Consider the following 15487-nt stretch of genomic DNA (forward strand, 5'->3'; position numbering starts at 1 on the left):
CTAGCCTCTTGTGACTTTGACCTCGACCACGAGGTTTACCAAGGTCGGTTAATGCCTAGTGCCGAGGCGAGTGCTTTGGCGGTACAGGAGGCTGGAGCGATCGAGGTCAAGGTGGGCAAATGCCTTGAAGGTAATCAAGAATAGGTTTGACTTTGGTCGGGCTGTGGCCTTTTCTTGCTTTATATTTTTCTCTCTCCTCCGAGGTCGGGGTGTGACCTCCCCTTTTGGTTTTATTAAATGTATCGGCCTTTTCTTTATCATTGTGCTCTCGGTCTTTTTTGCTTATGAGAAAAATTCACAAGTTAAAATGTCGATCTTTATTTGTTTGGGCGGTAGACCATTGATGCGAAGACATATTCGAACAAGTTAAATTGGCTGTCGACCATTATTGTGATTGCTTTAATCGAACAAGTTGAATTGGCTGTCAGCCATTATTGTGATTGCTTTAATCGAACAAATTAAATGGGTGGTCGACCATTAATTGTGCTTGCGTTAATCGAACAAATTAAATGGCGGTCGACCATTAATTGTGAGTTTATTTGTGCCAAGTTATAAGTTTAACTTGGGTGATCTGTCTCGGCAGAGTATGCTGGTTAAGGCTTTATCCAAACCAAGCCGAGTGTGAGGTGTTGGCAGGGTATGCCGGTTAAGGCTTCGTCCAGACCAAACCTAGTTGATCAGTCTGGATAGGGTATGCCGATTAAGGCTTCATCTAGACCGAACCGAGTGTGAGGTGTTGGCAGGGTATGCCGGTTAAGGCTTCGTCTAGACCAAACCTAGTTATCGGTCTCGACAGGGTGTGCCGGTTAGGGCTGCATCCAGACCGAGCCGAGTGAGAGGTGTTGGCAGGGTATGCTGGTTAAGGCTTCATCCAAACCAAACCTGGTTGATCGGTCTCGGCAGGGTATACCGGTTAGGGCTGCATCCAGACCGAGCCGAGTGAGAGGTGTTGACAGGGTATGCCGGTTAAGGCTTCATCCAGACCAAACCTGGTTGATCGGTCTCGGCAAGGTATGCCGGTTAGGGCTACATCCAGACCTAGCCGAGGAGTTGCAGGAGAATGATGTCAGTACTTTGAGTGAAATGCCTCGTCAAAACCTCCATGGTAGGGTGAGGAAAGAGTGCGTAACATTATTTATTCAGCTGTAATAAAATTTAAGGTGCGTGACATTCCACGTCCTTGGTACAATTTTGTTCGAAAGCCACTCTAAGTGATAAGCTCCCCCCTTTGCAACTTCTCGGACTCGGAAAGGTCCCTCCCAGTTGGAAGAGAACTTCCCTTCATTTTTCCTCGCATCGCTGCGCATCCTCTAGATGAGGTTGTCCTTCTGGAAGCTTCTCGAACGGACTTTTGTGTTGTATTGTCTTGACACTCGGATCTTGCAGGCGACCTCCCGAATTCTGCTTTTGTCACAAAACTCACTTATCAAATTGAGGTTGACCGCTAGGCTTTCCTCGTTGAGGGTGAGGTTGAACATCTGCCCTTTGTATGGTGGGCTCGCCCACCTCGATCGGGATCATGGCCTCGGTCCCATATGTCAGGCTGTATGGGGTGTTTCCTGCATGGTAGTCTGGGGGGTGCATATATACGCCCAGAGTACTTCTATCAACTCCTCGGTCCATCGGCCTTTTGCCTTGCCTAGATGCTTTTTTAGTTTATTCAATATGCCCTTCTTGGCGGCCTTGGCCTGTCTGTTGGTTTGCGGGTATTCTACCAAGGCCATAATTGACTTGTTGCCCAGGTCATCATAGAAGGACTACAGGCCTCGGTCAATGAATTGTCAGCCATTATCAGTTATTATTGTGTGTGGGACATCGAATTGGCAAACAATGCTCCTCCATACGAAATTTTGAACATTTTTTGTTGAGATCGATGCAAGGGGTTCAACCTCGATCCATTTAGTGAAGTAGTCGATTTCCATAAGGAGGAACTTGATCTGCCATTTTTCCTGGCGCAAAGGGACCGATAATGTCCATCCCCCAGATTGCGAACGACCATGGGGAGATAGTACTTTGCAGCTCTTCCGATCTTGTGTAGTGGAGAGGGCCAAACTCCTAACACTTGGCACATTTCTTTACATACTCGGCACAGTCGCCCTAGACGGTCGACCAATAGTAGCTAGCTCTCAAAACCTTAGTGGTCATCATTCTCGCCCCTGAGTGATTTCCGCATACCCCCTTGTGGATCTCGATCAAGATATACTCGGTCCGTTTGCTGGTGAAACACTTTAGTGGGGGTTTAGGGTTTAGGGTTTAGGGTATCCTCTTCGGTACAAGTCATCGTTGATCATGGTGTATCGAGCACACTGTTGTTTCATTGTTTTTTCTTGTTCTGGCTTGCATGTGCCATCCTCCAAGTACTGGATGATGGGTGTCATCCAGTTGTCGGTTTTGGCCTCGACTATTGCAAGACATTCGATCTTGGACACACTGGGGTGCCTCAACCATATCTGTATGACTGGAGTATCCTCTTCGGTACAAGTCATCGTTGATCATGGTGTATCGAGCACACTGTTGTTTCATTGTTTTTTCTTGTTCTGGCTTGCATGTGCCATCCTCCAAGTACTAGATGATGGGTGTCATCCAGTTATCGGTTTTGGCCTCGACTATTGCAAGACATTCGATTTCGGACACACTGGGGTGCCTCAACCATATCTATATGACTGATATCTGGTGGCTCTTCTTCTTGGTCACCGACAACTTGGACAAGATGTCGATCCTTTTGTTTTCCTCCCTCGGTATGTTCTCCAAGGGTGCTTTGTTGAACCGGGCGATACTATTTTAGGCGGCATGGTAGTAACGTTGTAGTAGATGCTCCTTCACTTCAAATTCTTCCTTAACTTGGGTGACCATAACCTGTGAGTCGCTTTTGCACACGACCTCGCGTGCTCCCATGTCATAGGCTAGGTTTAGCCCTACGAGCAAGGCCTCGTACTCGGCCTGGTTGTTGGTCGCCTTAAACCCGAACTGGAGTGCTTGCTCCAGGAGGAGGTCGCCCGATCCTTCCAGGACGACTACTGCTCCGCAGGCTGTTTTGTTAGATGAGCTGTCTACGTAGAGCGTCCACCCACCCAAGAGGGTGGGCAGTGGTGTCAACTCGGCCGAGAAGTCGGTCAGGCACTGAGATTTGATGGTTCCCCTCGGTTTGTACCAAATGTCGAACTTGGACAGCTCGATCGATCAACCTATCATTCTCCCTGCAAGGTCCGACTTAGATAAAATTTTAAAAATTGGGTAGTTGGTCCTTACGATTATCGAGTGATTTTGGAAGTGGGGGCGCATCCGTCTTGCTGTGAGGACCAGGACAAGAGCCACCTTCTCGATCATTTGGTACCTTGTCTCGACCACATGGAGGGTTCGACTGACGAAGTATACCGATCGTTCCTCGCCCTCAGCCTCCTGTACCAAAGCAGCATTGACTGCTTCCTCCGAGACCGCTAGGTACACCAGGATTGGGTGATCGGGTCTCGACTTCTGGATGACGGATGAGGATGTCAGGAATTCCTTGAACTGCTTGAAGATCTCTTCGCATCTGTCGTCCTAGCTGAACTTTGCGGCCTTCCAAAGTAGTTGGACCATCGGTCTCGTTTTCTCGGCCAAGCGGGGAACGAATCTGGAGAGGACTGTCAGGCGCCCTAGGAGTTGTTGTACCTCTTTGATGTTCTTTGGACTTCTCATCCTAAGTATAGCTTGACATTTATCGAGGTTGACCTCTATCCCCCTGTGGGTGAGCATGAAGCCCAAAAACTTCCCTCCCTCAACTTTGAATGTGCAGTTCTAGGGGTTGAGCTTCATATTGGCCCCTTTGAGTGCCTTGAACACCTCGTCGAGGTCCTTCACATGTTGTTCGAAGGAGTCAGACTTCACTACTATGTCGTCCACATATACCTCTACCGACCGATCAGACCTCTAAAGATCTCTTCCATGAGACGTTGGTAGGTCACCCCTGCGTTCTTGAGGCCGAACGACATGAACTCATAGTAGTAGTTAGCGTCGATCGTCATGAAGGTCGTCTTCTCCTTGTCTTTGGGGTGCATACTTATCTGGATATAACTAGGAGGGGTACCCTCCTCAGCTCTTGCCTTGCCTCCAGTTTGTTCTCGGTCGCTAGGGGGTCAAGGTCTACTAACGCGACGGTTGGCTCGACTGACATTGGTCGGGCCTCCCTGGGTGAGCGGTCCTTTCGGGAGGACTTTCTCTTGGGAGAGATGTCATTCATTAAGGACTCCACCCGGAGGCTTTCAGCATAGCACTCTCGTGCCTTCTTTTGGTCCACGTGGACCGTAAGAATGTCCCCCGTCTTCAAAGGGAACTTCATTGCCAGGTGAGGGGTCGATACGATGACCATTAGTTAGTTGATGGACGGTCGGCCGAGGAAGATGTTGTAGGAGGTATTGGCATCGATGACCAGGTATCGGATCCTTATGGTCTTGGTATTCTTCTCCGGGCCGAAAGTGGTCTAGAGCTCAATGTAGCCCTTGGTACCCACCCTCTCACCCGAGAACCCGACAACATGGTCGTCGTAAGGCACCATCTCGGCCTCGAAAATCCTCATGGCCATGAACGTTTTCCAGTAGAGGATGTCTACTGAACTTCCTTGGTCGACAAGGGTCTTTTTGATGGTGAATCGGTCTATATCAACCGATATCACCATGGGGTCGTCCTGGCGGTAATCCACGTCCTTGAAGTCTTCATCTGTGAAGGTGATGGGTGACATCCTCGGCCGGAATGTCACCGCATTCATCTGGTGCACTGCCTGTAGGTGTTTCTTCTGGGCGTTGTTGGTGCTCCCTCTTCCGGCGAAGTCGCCGGCTATGGTGTTGATAACCTCTCGATTACCTCCTCTTTCGGCCTCCCTAGGAGGGTTGTCTCTCCGAGACCGGCGGTCGTCCCTATGGTCTCGATTGTCTCGGCCTCGTGGGGGTGACCTCATTCTCTTAGAGGGCTCCTCCCTATGAGGTGAGCATCTTGTGTCTCAGCCATTTCTGACGAATCGGCGCAGGTGCCCGACCTGGATGAGCTCCTTAATCTTGTCCTTCAAGGCCTAACATTCCTCAGTGGAGTGTCCACTGTTCTGATGGTACCGACACTGTTTCCTTCGGTCGGCGTTGTTTGGGCTGGCCACTTTTCTGGGAGGAGGGATCAACCCGACGTTGAGTGCCTCGTCCAGAATTCTCCCCCTTTCAGCAATTAGGGGTGTTTATCTTGAGAATCAGATTGATCGATCTCTATTATCTCTGCGCCTGTCGCCCCGCTGTCCTGATCGACCTTGACGGTTCTTTTCTTCCTTATTCTTCTCCCTAGTAGCCTTGGCTCGGGCTTGGTTACGGAACTCCCTGAGTTCCTCCAGTTGCATATACTTAGCAGCTCTTTTTCTCAGCTCGTCCAGGCTGTCGGACGGCTGCATGCACAGGTTGTCAGCAAAAGGTCCTGGGCACAGGGCCATTAGCATGTGATGCATGGCAACGTCCGGGCTGAGGTTTCGGATGCTCATTGCCACTTTGCTGATCCTATCAACAAAGGTTCTCAGCGACTCTCCCTTCTCCTAGCGGATGCCTACCAGGGCGATGGAGATCAGGTGATGCGGCCTGCTGGTGACGAACTGAGTCTCGAACTTTGCCACGAGTGTGGCAAAGCTGTCAATGGAGTTGGGTGAGAGCTTGGTAAACCAGTTGAGGGCTGCTCCTTTCAGCAATGTAGGGAACACTCGGCACAAAACTGCATCGTCCAAGGTATAGAGACTCATATGGGTGGTGTATGCATCAATATGTTCGTCCGGGTTTGTAGACCCGTCATATCGGTCTCGGTTGAAACCCTTCCACTTGTCTGGCAGTGGGACTTCAATGATGGTGTTGGTGAACGGGTGTTGGCGAGCCGAGTCCGTGGTGATGGTCGTCCTAACCGACCTTTTGAGAAAGGATTCTCCCTCCATCTCGTGGGTGAGAACCTTGTCTCTAGTCTTCTCCACCGGTCTCGAGTGGGGAGGAGAGGCGAAGGACCTGCCGACCACATTGGTCGGTCCAGTGGATGGTCCTCCCTCCATTAGCTTCCTCTTCATCTCGTCATCTCCCTTCGGAGAGCTTGCATCTCTTGTTCATTTTTCTAGACAGCTTCCTCTGTCCTCCTCTTCATCTCGGCCATCTCTCTCTAGAGAGACAGCAGCAACGTTGCTTGGTCGGCATCAGTCATCCTTTCCATGCTTCTGGTTGAGACCATCTACTTTCTCTCTTTAGCTAGTTTCTTTCGGCCCCACGGTGGGTGCCAATTGTTCCTGCTAGGGAGATGAGACCTAGAGAACTATTGAAGTCTTCGTCCTTCTCCTTCGGTCGGGCAGCTTGCTAAGGCTTCACTGGGATCCTTCTCGCCTCCGTGCTTCTCCTTCGACTCTCGTCACGGGTGAATGCCAAATGGGGGAAGTACCTGCAGAAGACACTCTGACGCTCAAGTCAGTAAAGCGGGTGATCGGCACTCGGATATGTGCATAGTAATAAATGATGTACCTTGTTCCTTGGAATGTGTGTTATTTATATTATTTTAATGGGCTTACCTCATTGGGTCTGATTAATGGTATGGATCACACTTAGGGTTGCATTACCTAATCCTTAATGATAGTTTAGCTTCACTAACCTTGGTTTGAGCGTTAATGGTTATACGTGTTGGTCAGCCTGACCGTGCGTGGTGTCTTGGTCAGCTCGGGTAGGCAGACTGGAACACGTCAGCGGGTGTCTCAGTCATCTCGGGCAGGGAGACCAAGACACGTCATGATGTCGGTCGGTCATATCGGTACAATTATTTTAAAAGCTAAATTGATATTAGTTTATATTTTAGGGACCAAAATTACCTTACTAAAATGATTGTTTTTTTTTTATCAAAGATGTGCAAAATGTGAAATATGAAGTAAACAAGGGAAAGTAATCTTTAGCAAAACTTGCGTTTGAAAAGTACTTAAAAAGAATGAAACAAAAAAGGTAGGATATGTTCACATGCTATATTAGTTTTGTTGTCAAAAATTATTTATTCCATAATTGAACAAGATTAGATGAATAGTCGCGTCAATGATGCAACAAAACAAGTTCTCACACGTGGTTTTTGGATTAAATAATAATGAATTTAGAGATTAAATTGTGAAGTAAAATAACATGGAAGTTGATTTGCATACGCCACGAAATACAAAGAATTGCTTACAAGTACATCCACTCTGTAATGTATTACGTTGCTTTACTTCAGGTTCATTTAATCGAATCCCAAACCCAAAGCCATAGAAATTCCAATTTTACAAGTACAAGTACCTGTATGGATATTGGGGACTGAGTAATGTTGATCCACGTCGATACAAGGTGTCTTCTTCACTCTTGGTTGTCCTATTCTTCAAGTCTTCTTTCTCTTCGCGTGCTTCGGTCGGCCGGCGGGGGTACCTGCGATTGCACTCCGACGCTCAAGTCAGCGATGGTGCTCAAGTGTGAATTCTCTGATCGTATGGAAAACGTACCTTTTCCCCCTTTTCAGAAGTCCCTTTAGTAGGTTGACCTGGGCCTTGGCCATGTGGGCCAATCAGTTGATGGTTAGAGACATGCTTAGTGGTCTTTGGGTCGTGCCTGGTGGTTTCCTGAAAACCAGGGGAGTGGTCTAGAGAACGTGTTTTTACTTCGTCAATGGTTGTCATAACTGCTCTTTTCTACACGTGTAACCACGTTCTGGATTAAATTAGATTTAATCGACATAAACCATTCGGCCGTCCGGCTAGAGGTCATGGAAGGACGAAGAGTCGTATAAGACGCAGGGTTTTGTGATGATTTTACCATGAGTACCCTGGGGTCGTCCGGTGCCGACCGGTACACTTGCCCCCCAGGCTCGAGGTCATGGAAGGACGAAGAGTCGTATGAGACGCAGGGGTTTTTGTGATAATTTTACCATGAGTACCCTGGGGTCGTCCAGTGCCGACCGGTACACTTGCCCCCCAGGCTCGAGGTCATGGAAGGACGAAGAGTCGTATGAGACGCAGGGGTTTTTGTGATAATTTTACCATGAGTACCCTGGGGTCGTCCGGTGCACAAAATCTATTCTATAATGCCGCTGGAAGCACAAAATTTCCATTCTATTGGACGGAGAATCCCATCTCTCTTGACCATCGGCTTTGGGAATCTTTGTCTCCCATCGACCAAGAAATTTTGATGGCCGTGAATCAACTACCGTGTAGGCTCCCTACGCGGGAACTGATAGCTCTTTATGGGTCGTCCAAGCAGTAGGCGGAACTAAAAGGTGAGCACCTTCTTCTTGCGGTCGTTCGGCTAATAGCGTATCTGTTTCTTACTTTCGTGTTTATGTTGCAGAGATTGTTGAGCATAGATCCGGGTTTGAAGAAGTATATGATTCGGAGAGCCGTAGTTATATAATCTCGACCGAATGAACGGTTAATTAATAAATTGATTGAATTTCTGACCAAGGTTGGTGAATAATTGTAATGATATAATTCTGATGCCGGACGAGGCATAAATAATTCGGATTACCTTAAAGTAATAAGATAATTCTGATGCCGGACGAGGCATAAATAATTCGCATTACCTTAAAGTAATAAGATAATTCTGATGCCGGACGAGGCATAAATAATTCTGATTACATTAAAGTAATAAGATAATTCTGATGCCGGAGGGGCATAAATAATTCTGAATAATTCTGATGCCGAACGAGGCATAAATAATTTCGATTTCTGACCAAGGTTGGTGAATAACGTTCAAGTTATAATTCGTTATATATTCTGGCCGAACGAACGGTTAACGAGGCATAAATAATTTCGATTTCTGACCAAGGTTGGTGAATAACGTTGAAGTTATAATTCGTTATATATTCGGATTTCTGGCCGAACGAACGGTTAACGAGGCATAAATAATTTCGATTTCTGACCAAGGTTGGTGAATAACGTTGAAGTTATAATTCGTTATATATTCGGATTTCTGGCCGAACGCACGGTTAATGAATTAATAGATAATTCGGACGCCGGACGAGGCATAAATAATTCGGATTACCTGAAAGTAATAAGATAATTCTGATGCCGGACGAGGCATAAATAATTCTGATTACATTAAAGTAATAAGATAATTATGATGCCGGACGAGGCATAAATAATTCTGAATAATTCTGATGCCGAACGAGGCATAAATAATTTCGATTTCTGACCAAGGTTGGTGAATAACGTTAAAGTTATAGTTCGGATAACTTTCGTTATGTATTCCGACCGAATGAACGGTGAATTAACTGAATTTCTGACCAAGATTGGTGATTTAAAGTGCCTCGTTAAAACCTTCTCGGTAGAAAACCCTCCTTAGGGATAAAACTACCGAGCGAGGAAAGAGTGCACTAAGTTTATTCATCAACTGTAATAGAATTTGAGATGCGTGGCATTCCACGTTCTCGGTGCAGATTTTCCTGACAAATATTCTAAGTAATAAGCTCCTCCTGTTGCTGTGTCGGAGATGCGGAACGGACCTTCCCAATTGCTTGAAAACTTTCCTCCGTCCTTCCGGGCGTCGCTGCGCATGCGCCAAACTAGATCTCCTTTCTGATAGCTTCGTGGCTTCACTTTGGAGTTGTACCTTCGTGCTGCTCGTATCTTGCATGCTTCTTCCCTTATCTTGCATTTGTCCCTTAATTCATTGATGAGGTCGAGGCCGACTAGTAGACTTTCCTTGTTTAAGTCTAGGTCTAACGTCTGTCGGCGTAGTGAAGGCTCGCCGATTTCGACCGGAATCATGGCTTCTGTGCCGTACGTCAGGCTATAAGGTGTTTCTTGAGTTGTTGACTGGGGAGTACAACGATAAGCCCACAGAACCTCTAACAATTCTTCAGTCCAATTTCCCTTGGACGGGCCAAGTCTCTTCTTTAACTCATTGAGAATAACTTTGTTGGCGGCTTCCGCCTGACCGTTGGTTTGAGGGTGTTCGACCGAACTCGTTATATGTTTGATGTGAAGTTTCTCATAGAATTCAGCTAGCCCACGGTCGGTGAACTGTCGACCGTTGTCTGTGATAACGATCTGAGGTAGGCCGAACCTGCAGACAATGTTTTTCCACACAAAGCTTTGTACGTTCCGGGCGGTGATGGCTGTTAGTGGTTCAGCCTCAATCCATTTGGTAAAGTAATCTATACCCACCAGTAGGAACTTGCATTGCCCTTTTCCGGGTGTGAAAGGTCCGATAATATCCATTCCCCATTTCACGAACGGCCAAGGGGATAGGATGTAGTGCAAATGCTCTGGTTTTTGGTGCAATAGGGTGCCGAACTCTTGACATTTCACGCACTTTTGAACGTATTCAGTGCAGTCTCCTTGTAAGGTCGGCCAGTAGTATCCTGCTCTCAGAATTTTGGCGGACATAGTCCGCGCTCCTGAATGGGTTCCGCATATCCCTTCGTGTAACTCGGTCATTACATAAGTGACTTGTTCTGGACCAAGGCATTTTAGGAGGGGACGGGAATACCCTCTCCTGTAAAGATCTTCGCCAATCAGTATGTATCGGGCGGCTTGTAACTTCATCGTTTTCTCCAAATGTGGATCGCATACACCATCGGTAAGATATTGTTTTATGGGAGTCATCCAGTTAGGTTGGGTGTCAGTCGCCATGCATTCTTCGGTACCAACACTTGGTTTAGCCAGGGTCACGTGTATGGCCGACCGGTGGGCGCCTTTCTTTTTTAGGGTAGCCAATCTCGATAGAGCGTCCGCCCTAGTATTATTTTCCCTCCGTACGTGTTGGAAGGAGATTTCTTTGAACCTGTTTAGAAGATTTTTTACGAAATGAAAATACTGTTGGAGTAATGTTTCTCTTACCTCATACTCCCCTGTAAGCTGTCCGACGACTAGACGGGAGTCGCTTTTACAAGTTATATTTGTTACCTCCAATTCAATCGCCAGATGCAAACCTGCGATTATAGCTTCGTATTCGGCTTGATTATTGGAAGTTTTAAATTCAAATTTCATGGCTTGTTCGACAACAATCTCCCCTGGTCCTTCAAGTACAACTCCTGCTCCGGACGAACGACTGTTAGATGACCCATCTACGTATAGTGTCCATCGGGGAGTCCGTTCGGTCAGATAGGGAGTGAGTTCTGCTGTGAAGTCGGCGAGGGCTTGGGACTTGATGGCTCCCCTGGGTTGGTATTCGATGTGGAATTCTGACAGTTCGACTGCCCAACCTATCATTCGTCCGGCGAGGTCAGGTTTGGTGAGAATCTTCATAATGGGATAGTTAGTCCTAACAATGACCTTGTGATTTTGGAAATACATCCGCATCCGTCGTGCGGTGATGACCAAAGCGAAGGCAACTTTTTCGACCATTTGGTACCGGGTTTCTGCGTCATGTAAGACTCGACTTACAAAATATACCGGTCGTTCTTCCGCTTTAATTTCTTGTACCAGAGCGGAACTCACCGCTTCATTGGAGACGGCGAGGTAGACCACAATGGGTTCCCGTGCGTTCGGTTTCTGGATGACCGGTGGAGATGCCAGAAATGCTTTTAACTGTTGGAAATTTTGTTCACATTCATCTGTCCATTCAAATTTACTTGTCTTCTTCAGAAGTTTTATGATGGGTCTCGTTCGTTCGGCAAGCTTGGGTACGAATCGAGACAACGAAGTGAGACGGCCGACTAGTCTCTGGATCTCTTTGAGTCCGTTGGGACTTCGCATTTCGGTGATTGCCTTGCATTTTTCTGGATTAGCCTCTATACCCCGATGTGTGAGCATGAAGCCTAAGAACTTCCCCCCTTCTACGCCGAACGCGCACTTCTCCGGGTTTAAACGCATGCGGTATTGACGCAAGGCTTGAAAAACCTCTTTTAAGTCAGAAACATGTTGTTCGCAAGAGTCTGATTTGACGACGATGTCGTCAACGTATACTTCTACATTCCGACCGATCATGTCGTGGAATACGTGATCCATGAGTCGTTGGTATGTGGCTCCTGCATTCTTGAGGCCGAACGGCATGACTTCATAGAAGAAATTATCAGAATCTGTTCTAAACGCGGTTTTTTCTCGATCACGGTGGTACATTTGTATTTGATTGTAACCTGAATAAGCATCAAGGAAACTTAGGATTTGATGACCGGCTGCACCGTCGACCAGCCGGTCGATAGTAGGTAGAGGATACGAGTCCTTTGGGCACGCTTTGTTAAGGTCTGTGTAGTCTACGCACATTCTCCATTTTCCATTCGTCTTTTTTACCATCACTACATTGGCTAGCCATGTCGTATAGTGGGCCTTTTGAATAAAACCAGCTTGAATTAGCTTGTCGGTTTCTTCTCGTGCGGCTTTCCGCCGTTCTTCACCTAGTTTCCTTTTCTTTTGAGCGATCGGCCTGGCCTCCGTATAAACAGACAATCGATGGGTAATCACATCTGATTTTACCCCTGGCATGTCTGCAGCCGTCCAGGCGAAAAGATCAGCGTTCTTTGTTAATGTTTTACCGATCGTCTCTCGGTCGTCTGGTTTGAGGGATGTTCCCATGTATGTTTTCCGGTCTTTGTCCCGAAGGAATATGGGTTGAAGATCTTCTCCTGCTTCCATTCGGGGATCATCCAGTCGAGGATCTAGATCGACTAAAGCGACCAAGTGTCTTCTAGATTCTCTTCCTCTGGAGCGTCTTTCTGTTGACCGACCTCTTCGCTCTGTGGTCCGTTCGGCTGATGTGGTATAAAGCCTTCGGGTCGGCTCCACCTTCAGGCTAGCTACATAACACTCTCGTGCTGTCTTCTGGTCTATATGTACGGTTGCTATGTCTCCATTGACCGAGGGGAACTTCATAGCTAAATGAGGAGTTGAGACAATGGCTTTCAATCTGTTGATAGATGGTCGACCGAGCAAAATATTGTACGATGTATTGGCATTAACGAGTAGATATCGTATGTTGATGGTCTTGCTGAGGTAATCATCCCCGAACGTGGTGTATAGATCGATAAATCCTTTCGTATCCACTCTTTCCCCTGAGAAACCAACTATCTGCTCGTTGTAGGGTTGTATCTCTGCCTCTGGAATCTTCATCTTCTTAAACGTTTCCCAATATAGGATGTCGACCGAGCTACCCTGATCTACCAAAACTTTTGCAATTGCGAATTTATCTATCTCCACAGTTATTACCATGGGGTCATCTTGAGATGGATCGATTGCTGTGAAGTCTTCGTCAGTGAAAGTGATTGGTGGTATATGCGGTCGGCGTTGTGTGGGAGTCGAATGAACGGATTGAATTGCTCTCAAATGTTTTTTCCTTGCCGAATTAGAGCATCCTCCACCCGCAAAGCCGCCTGCAATGTAATTAATTTCTTGAGGGGGCTGACCGAGCGACACCGGTCCAGCGATTGTATTGATGACTGTGCGAACTTTTTGTTTAGTTCGACTTCTACGTTCAGGGCTTTCGCTTTTAGGCCTCGTTCGTCTGATCGGACTTTCGCTTCTTTTTCTTCTGCTTGAACGATAGTGGTTGTCACGGGTCCGGTCGTCTCTTCGTCCCGAACGTTCGCGGGGATCATGATCACGCTGGGGTGACCTGGGTGCAGTGATGGTGGTTTTCACGAACTTGCGCAGATGACCGGCCTGGACGAGCTCTTCAATTTTATCTTTCAGTGCTTGGCATCCTTCGGTCGTGTGGCCATAGTTACGATGGTATTGGCAACGTTTACTGGTGTCGGCATTGGGAGGGGTTTGTGATGGCCTCAATGTCGGAATCAATTCAATCTGCAGTGCTTCGTCGAGAACCTTACCCCTTGGTACAATCAAGGGAGTGTAGTTGTGGAAACGGGGTCCCCTATTGGGGCGATGTCGTTCTCGGTCGGTCGGTATTGTGGGGGGACGAATTCCTTTGCTATTGTCCGTGTTCTCAGCATAAGTTTTTCGATGGTAGTCAATATGTTCTTCTATCTGCATGAACTTTGTTGCTCTTGTTCTTAATTCATCCATATTGCACGGAGGTCGTTTGATAAGGCTTTCAGTGAACCTTCCTGGTAGTATGGCCGAGACCAAATGATGCATGGCTATTTCTGGATTAAGATTACGAATGTTCATACACACTTTGCTAAATCTGTTCATGAACGTTCTCAATGATTCTCCCCTTTCTTGTTTGACATTCAGAAGAGACATGGAGGATGTCCGATGAGGTCTACTTGTGGCGTATTGCGTGGTGAACTTCAATTCCAAAGCGTCGAAGCTTGCAATGGAATTGGGTGGAAGGTCCGAAAACCATCCAAGGGGGCCTTCCCTGAGAGAGGTGGGGAAGACTTTACACCATACCGTTCGGTCGGTTGTGTAAAGGGTCATTTGAGTTCTAAATATATTCAGATGTTCGTCTGGGTCTGTGGAACCGTCATAAAGGTTTATCGTTAGGCCCCTCCACTTGTCAGGGAGAGGAGTGGCTATGATGTCATCAGTGAACGGATGGCCTTTCGGGTTTGCTACCTCGTTTGGGGTTACTGGCTTTGCACTCTGACGGGTGTGTTGAACGAGTGACGTGTGAGGTATAGCCTGGGCTATTGTTCTTGTTCCTGATTGGAACGGTGATGGAGAAGGTGCACGTGAATGCCCTTCGCGTTCAGATTGCTCAAGTCTATCCAACAATCTCTTGTTCTGTTCTTTCAATTGTGCTATCTCCTCTGCGTGTTGTTGACGCTCTTCTTCTCGTCTTTTCCTTTCTTCATCCTGGCGAAGTTGATCGATGACTCCTTTTTGGAGTAACTCCTGCATCTGAATCTGGAGGGTTTGGAGTATGGTCCTATGCTCTTCGGAGATATCATTGTTGTTGTTTGCCGTTGAGTCCATCTTCAAGCGTTGGGATCCTTGGGTCTGGGAATAATGATTACTCGGGCCCCACGGTGGGCGCCAATTGTACCTGTATGGATATTGGGGACTGAGTAATGTTGATTCACGTCGATACAAGGTGTCTTCTTCACTCTTGGTTGTCCTATTCTTCAAGTCTTCTTTCTCTTCGCGTGCTTCGGTCGGCCGGCGGGGGTACCTGCGATTGCACTCCGACGCTCAAGTCAGCGATGGTGCTCAAGTGTGAATTCTCTGATCGTATGGAAAACGTACCTTTTCCCCCTTTTCAGAAGTCCCTTTAGTAGGTTGACCTGGGCCTTGGCCATGTGGGCCAATCAGTTGATGGTTAGAGACATGCTTAGTGGTCTTTGGGTCGTGCCTGGTGGTTTCCTGAAAACCAGGGGAGTGGTCTAGAGAACGTGTTTTTACTTCGTCAATGGTTGTCATAACTGCTCTTTTCTACACGTGTAACCACGTTCTGGATTAAATTAGATTTAATCGACATAAACCATTCGGCCGTCCGGCTAGAGGTCATGGAAGGACGAAGAGTCGTATAAGACGCAGGGTTTTGTGATGATTTTACCATGAGTACCCTGGGGTCGTCCGGTGCCGACCGGTACACTTGCCCCCCAGGCTCGAGGTCATGGAAGGACGAAGAGTCGTATGAGACGCAGGGGTTTTTGTGATAATTTT

The 15487-nt window shown here is 47.3% G+C and overlaps 1 protein-coding gene across 1 annotated transcript; it reads right to left on the reverse strand.

Annotated features, from left to right (window-relative positions):
* Positions 1 to 9367: 9367 nt before the first annotated feature.
* On the reverse strand, positions 9368 to 14797 carry LOC137825335 (uncharacterized). The gene has a single exon (XM_068631007.2). The coding sequence runs from the start codon at positions 14795 to 14797 to the stop codon at positions 9368 to 9370; it is 5430 nt and encodes a 1809-aa protein (XP_068487108.2).
* Between the last annotated feature and the right edge of the window lie 690 nt (positions 14798 to 15487).

The sequence above is a fragment of the Phaseolus vulgaris genome, chromosome 8 (assembly GCF_051622355.1).
Source record: "Phaseolus vulgaris cultivar YP4 chromosome 8, ASM5162235v1, whole genome shotgun sequence".
NCBI classification, from domain to species: Eukaryota; Viridiplantae; Streptophyta; class Magnoliopsida; order Fabales; family Fabaceae; genus Phaseolus; species Phaseolus vulgaris.

Coding starts and splice junctions, on each gene's coding strand:
- LOC137825335 (XM_068631007.2), bottom strand. CDS start 14,797: ATGGACTCAACGGCAAACAACAACAATGATATCTCCGAAGAGCATAGG.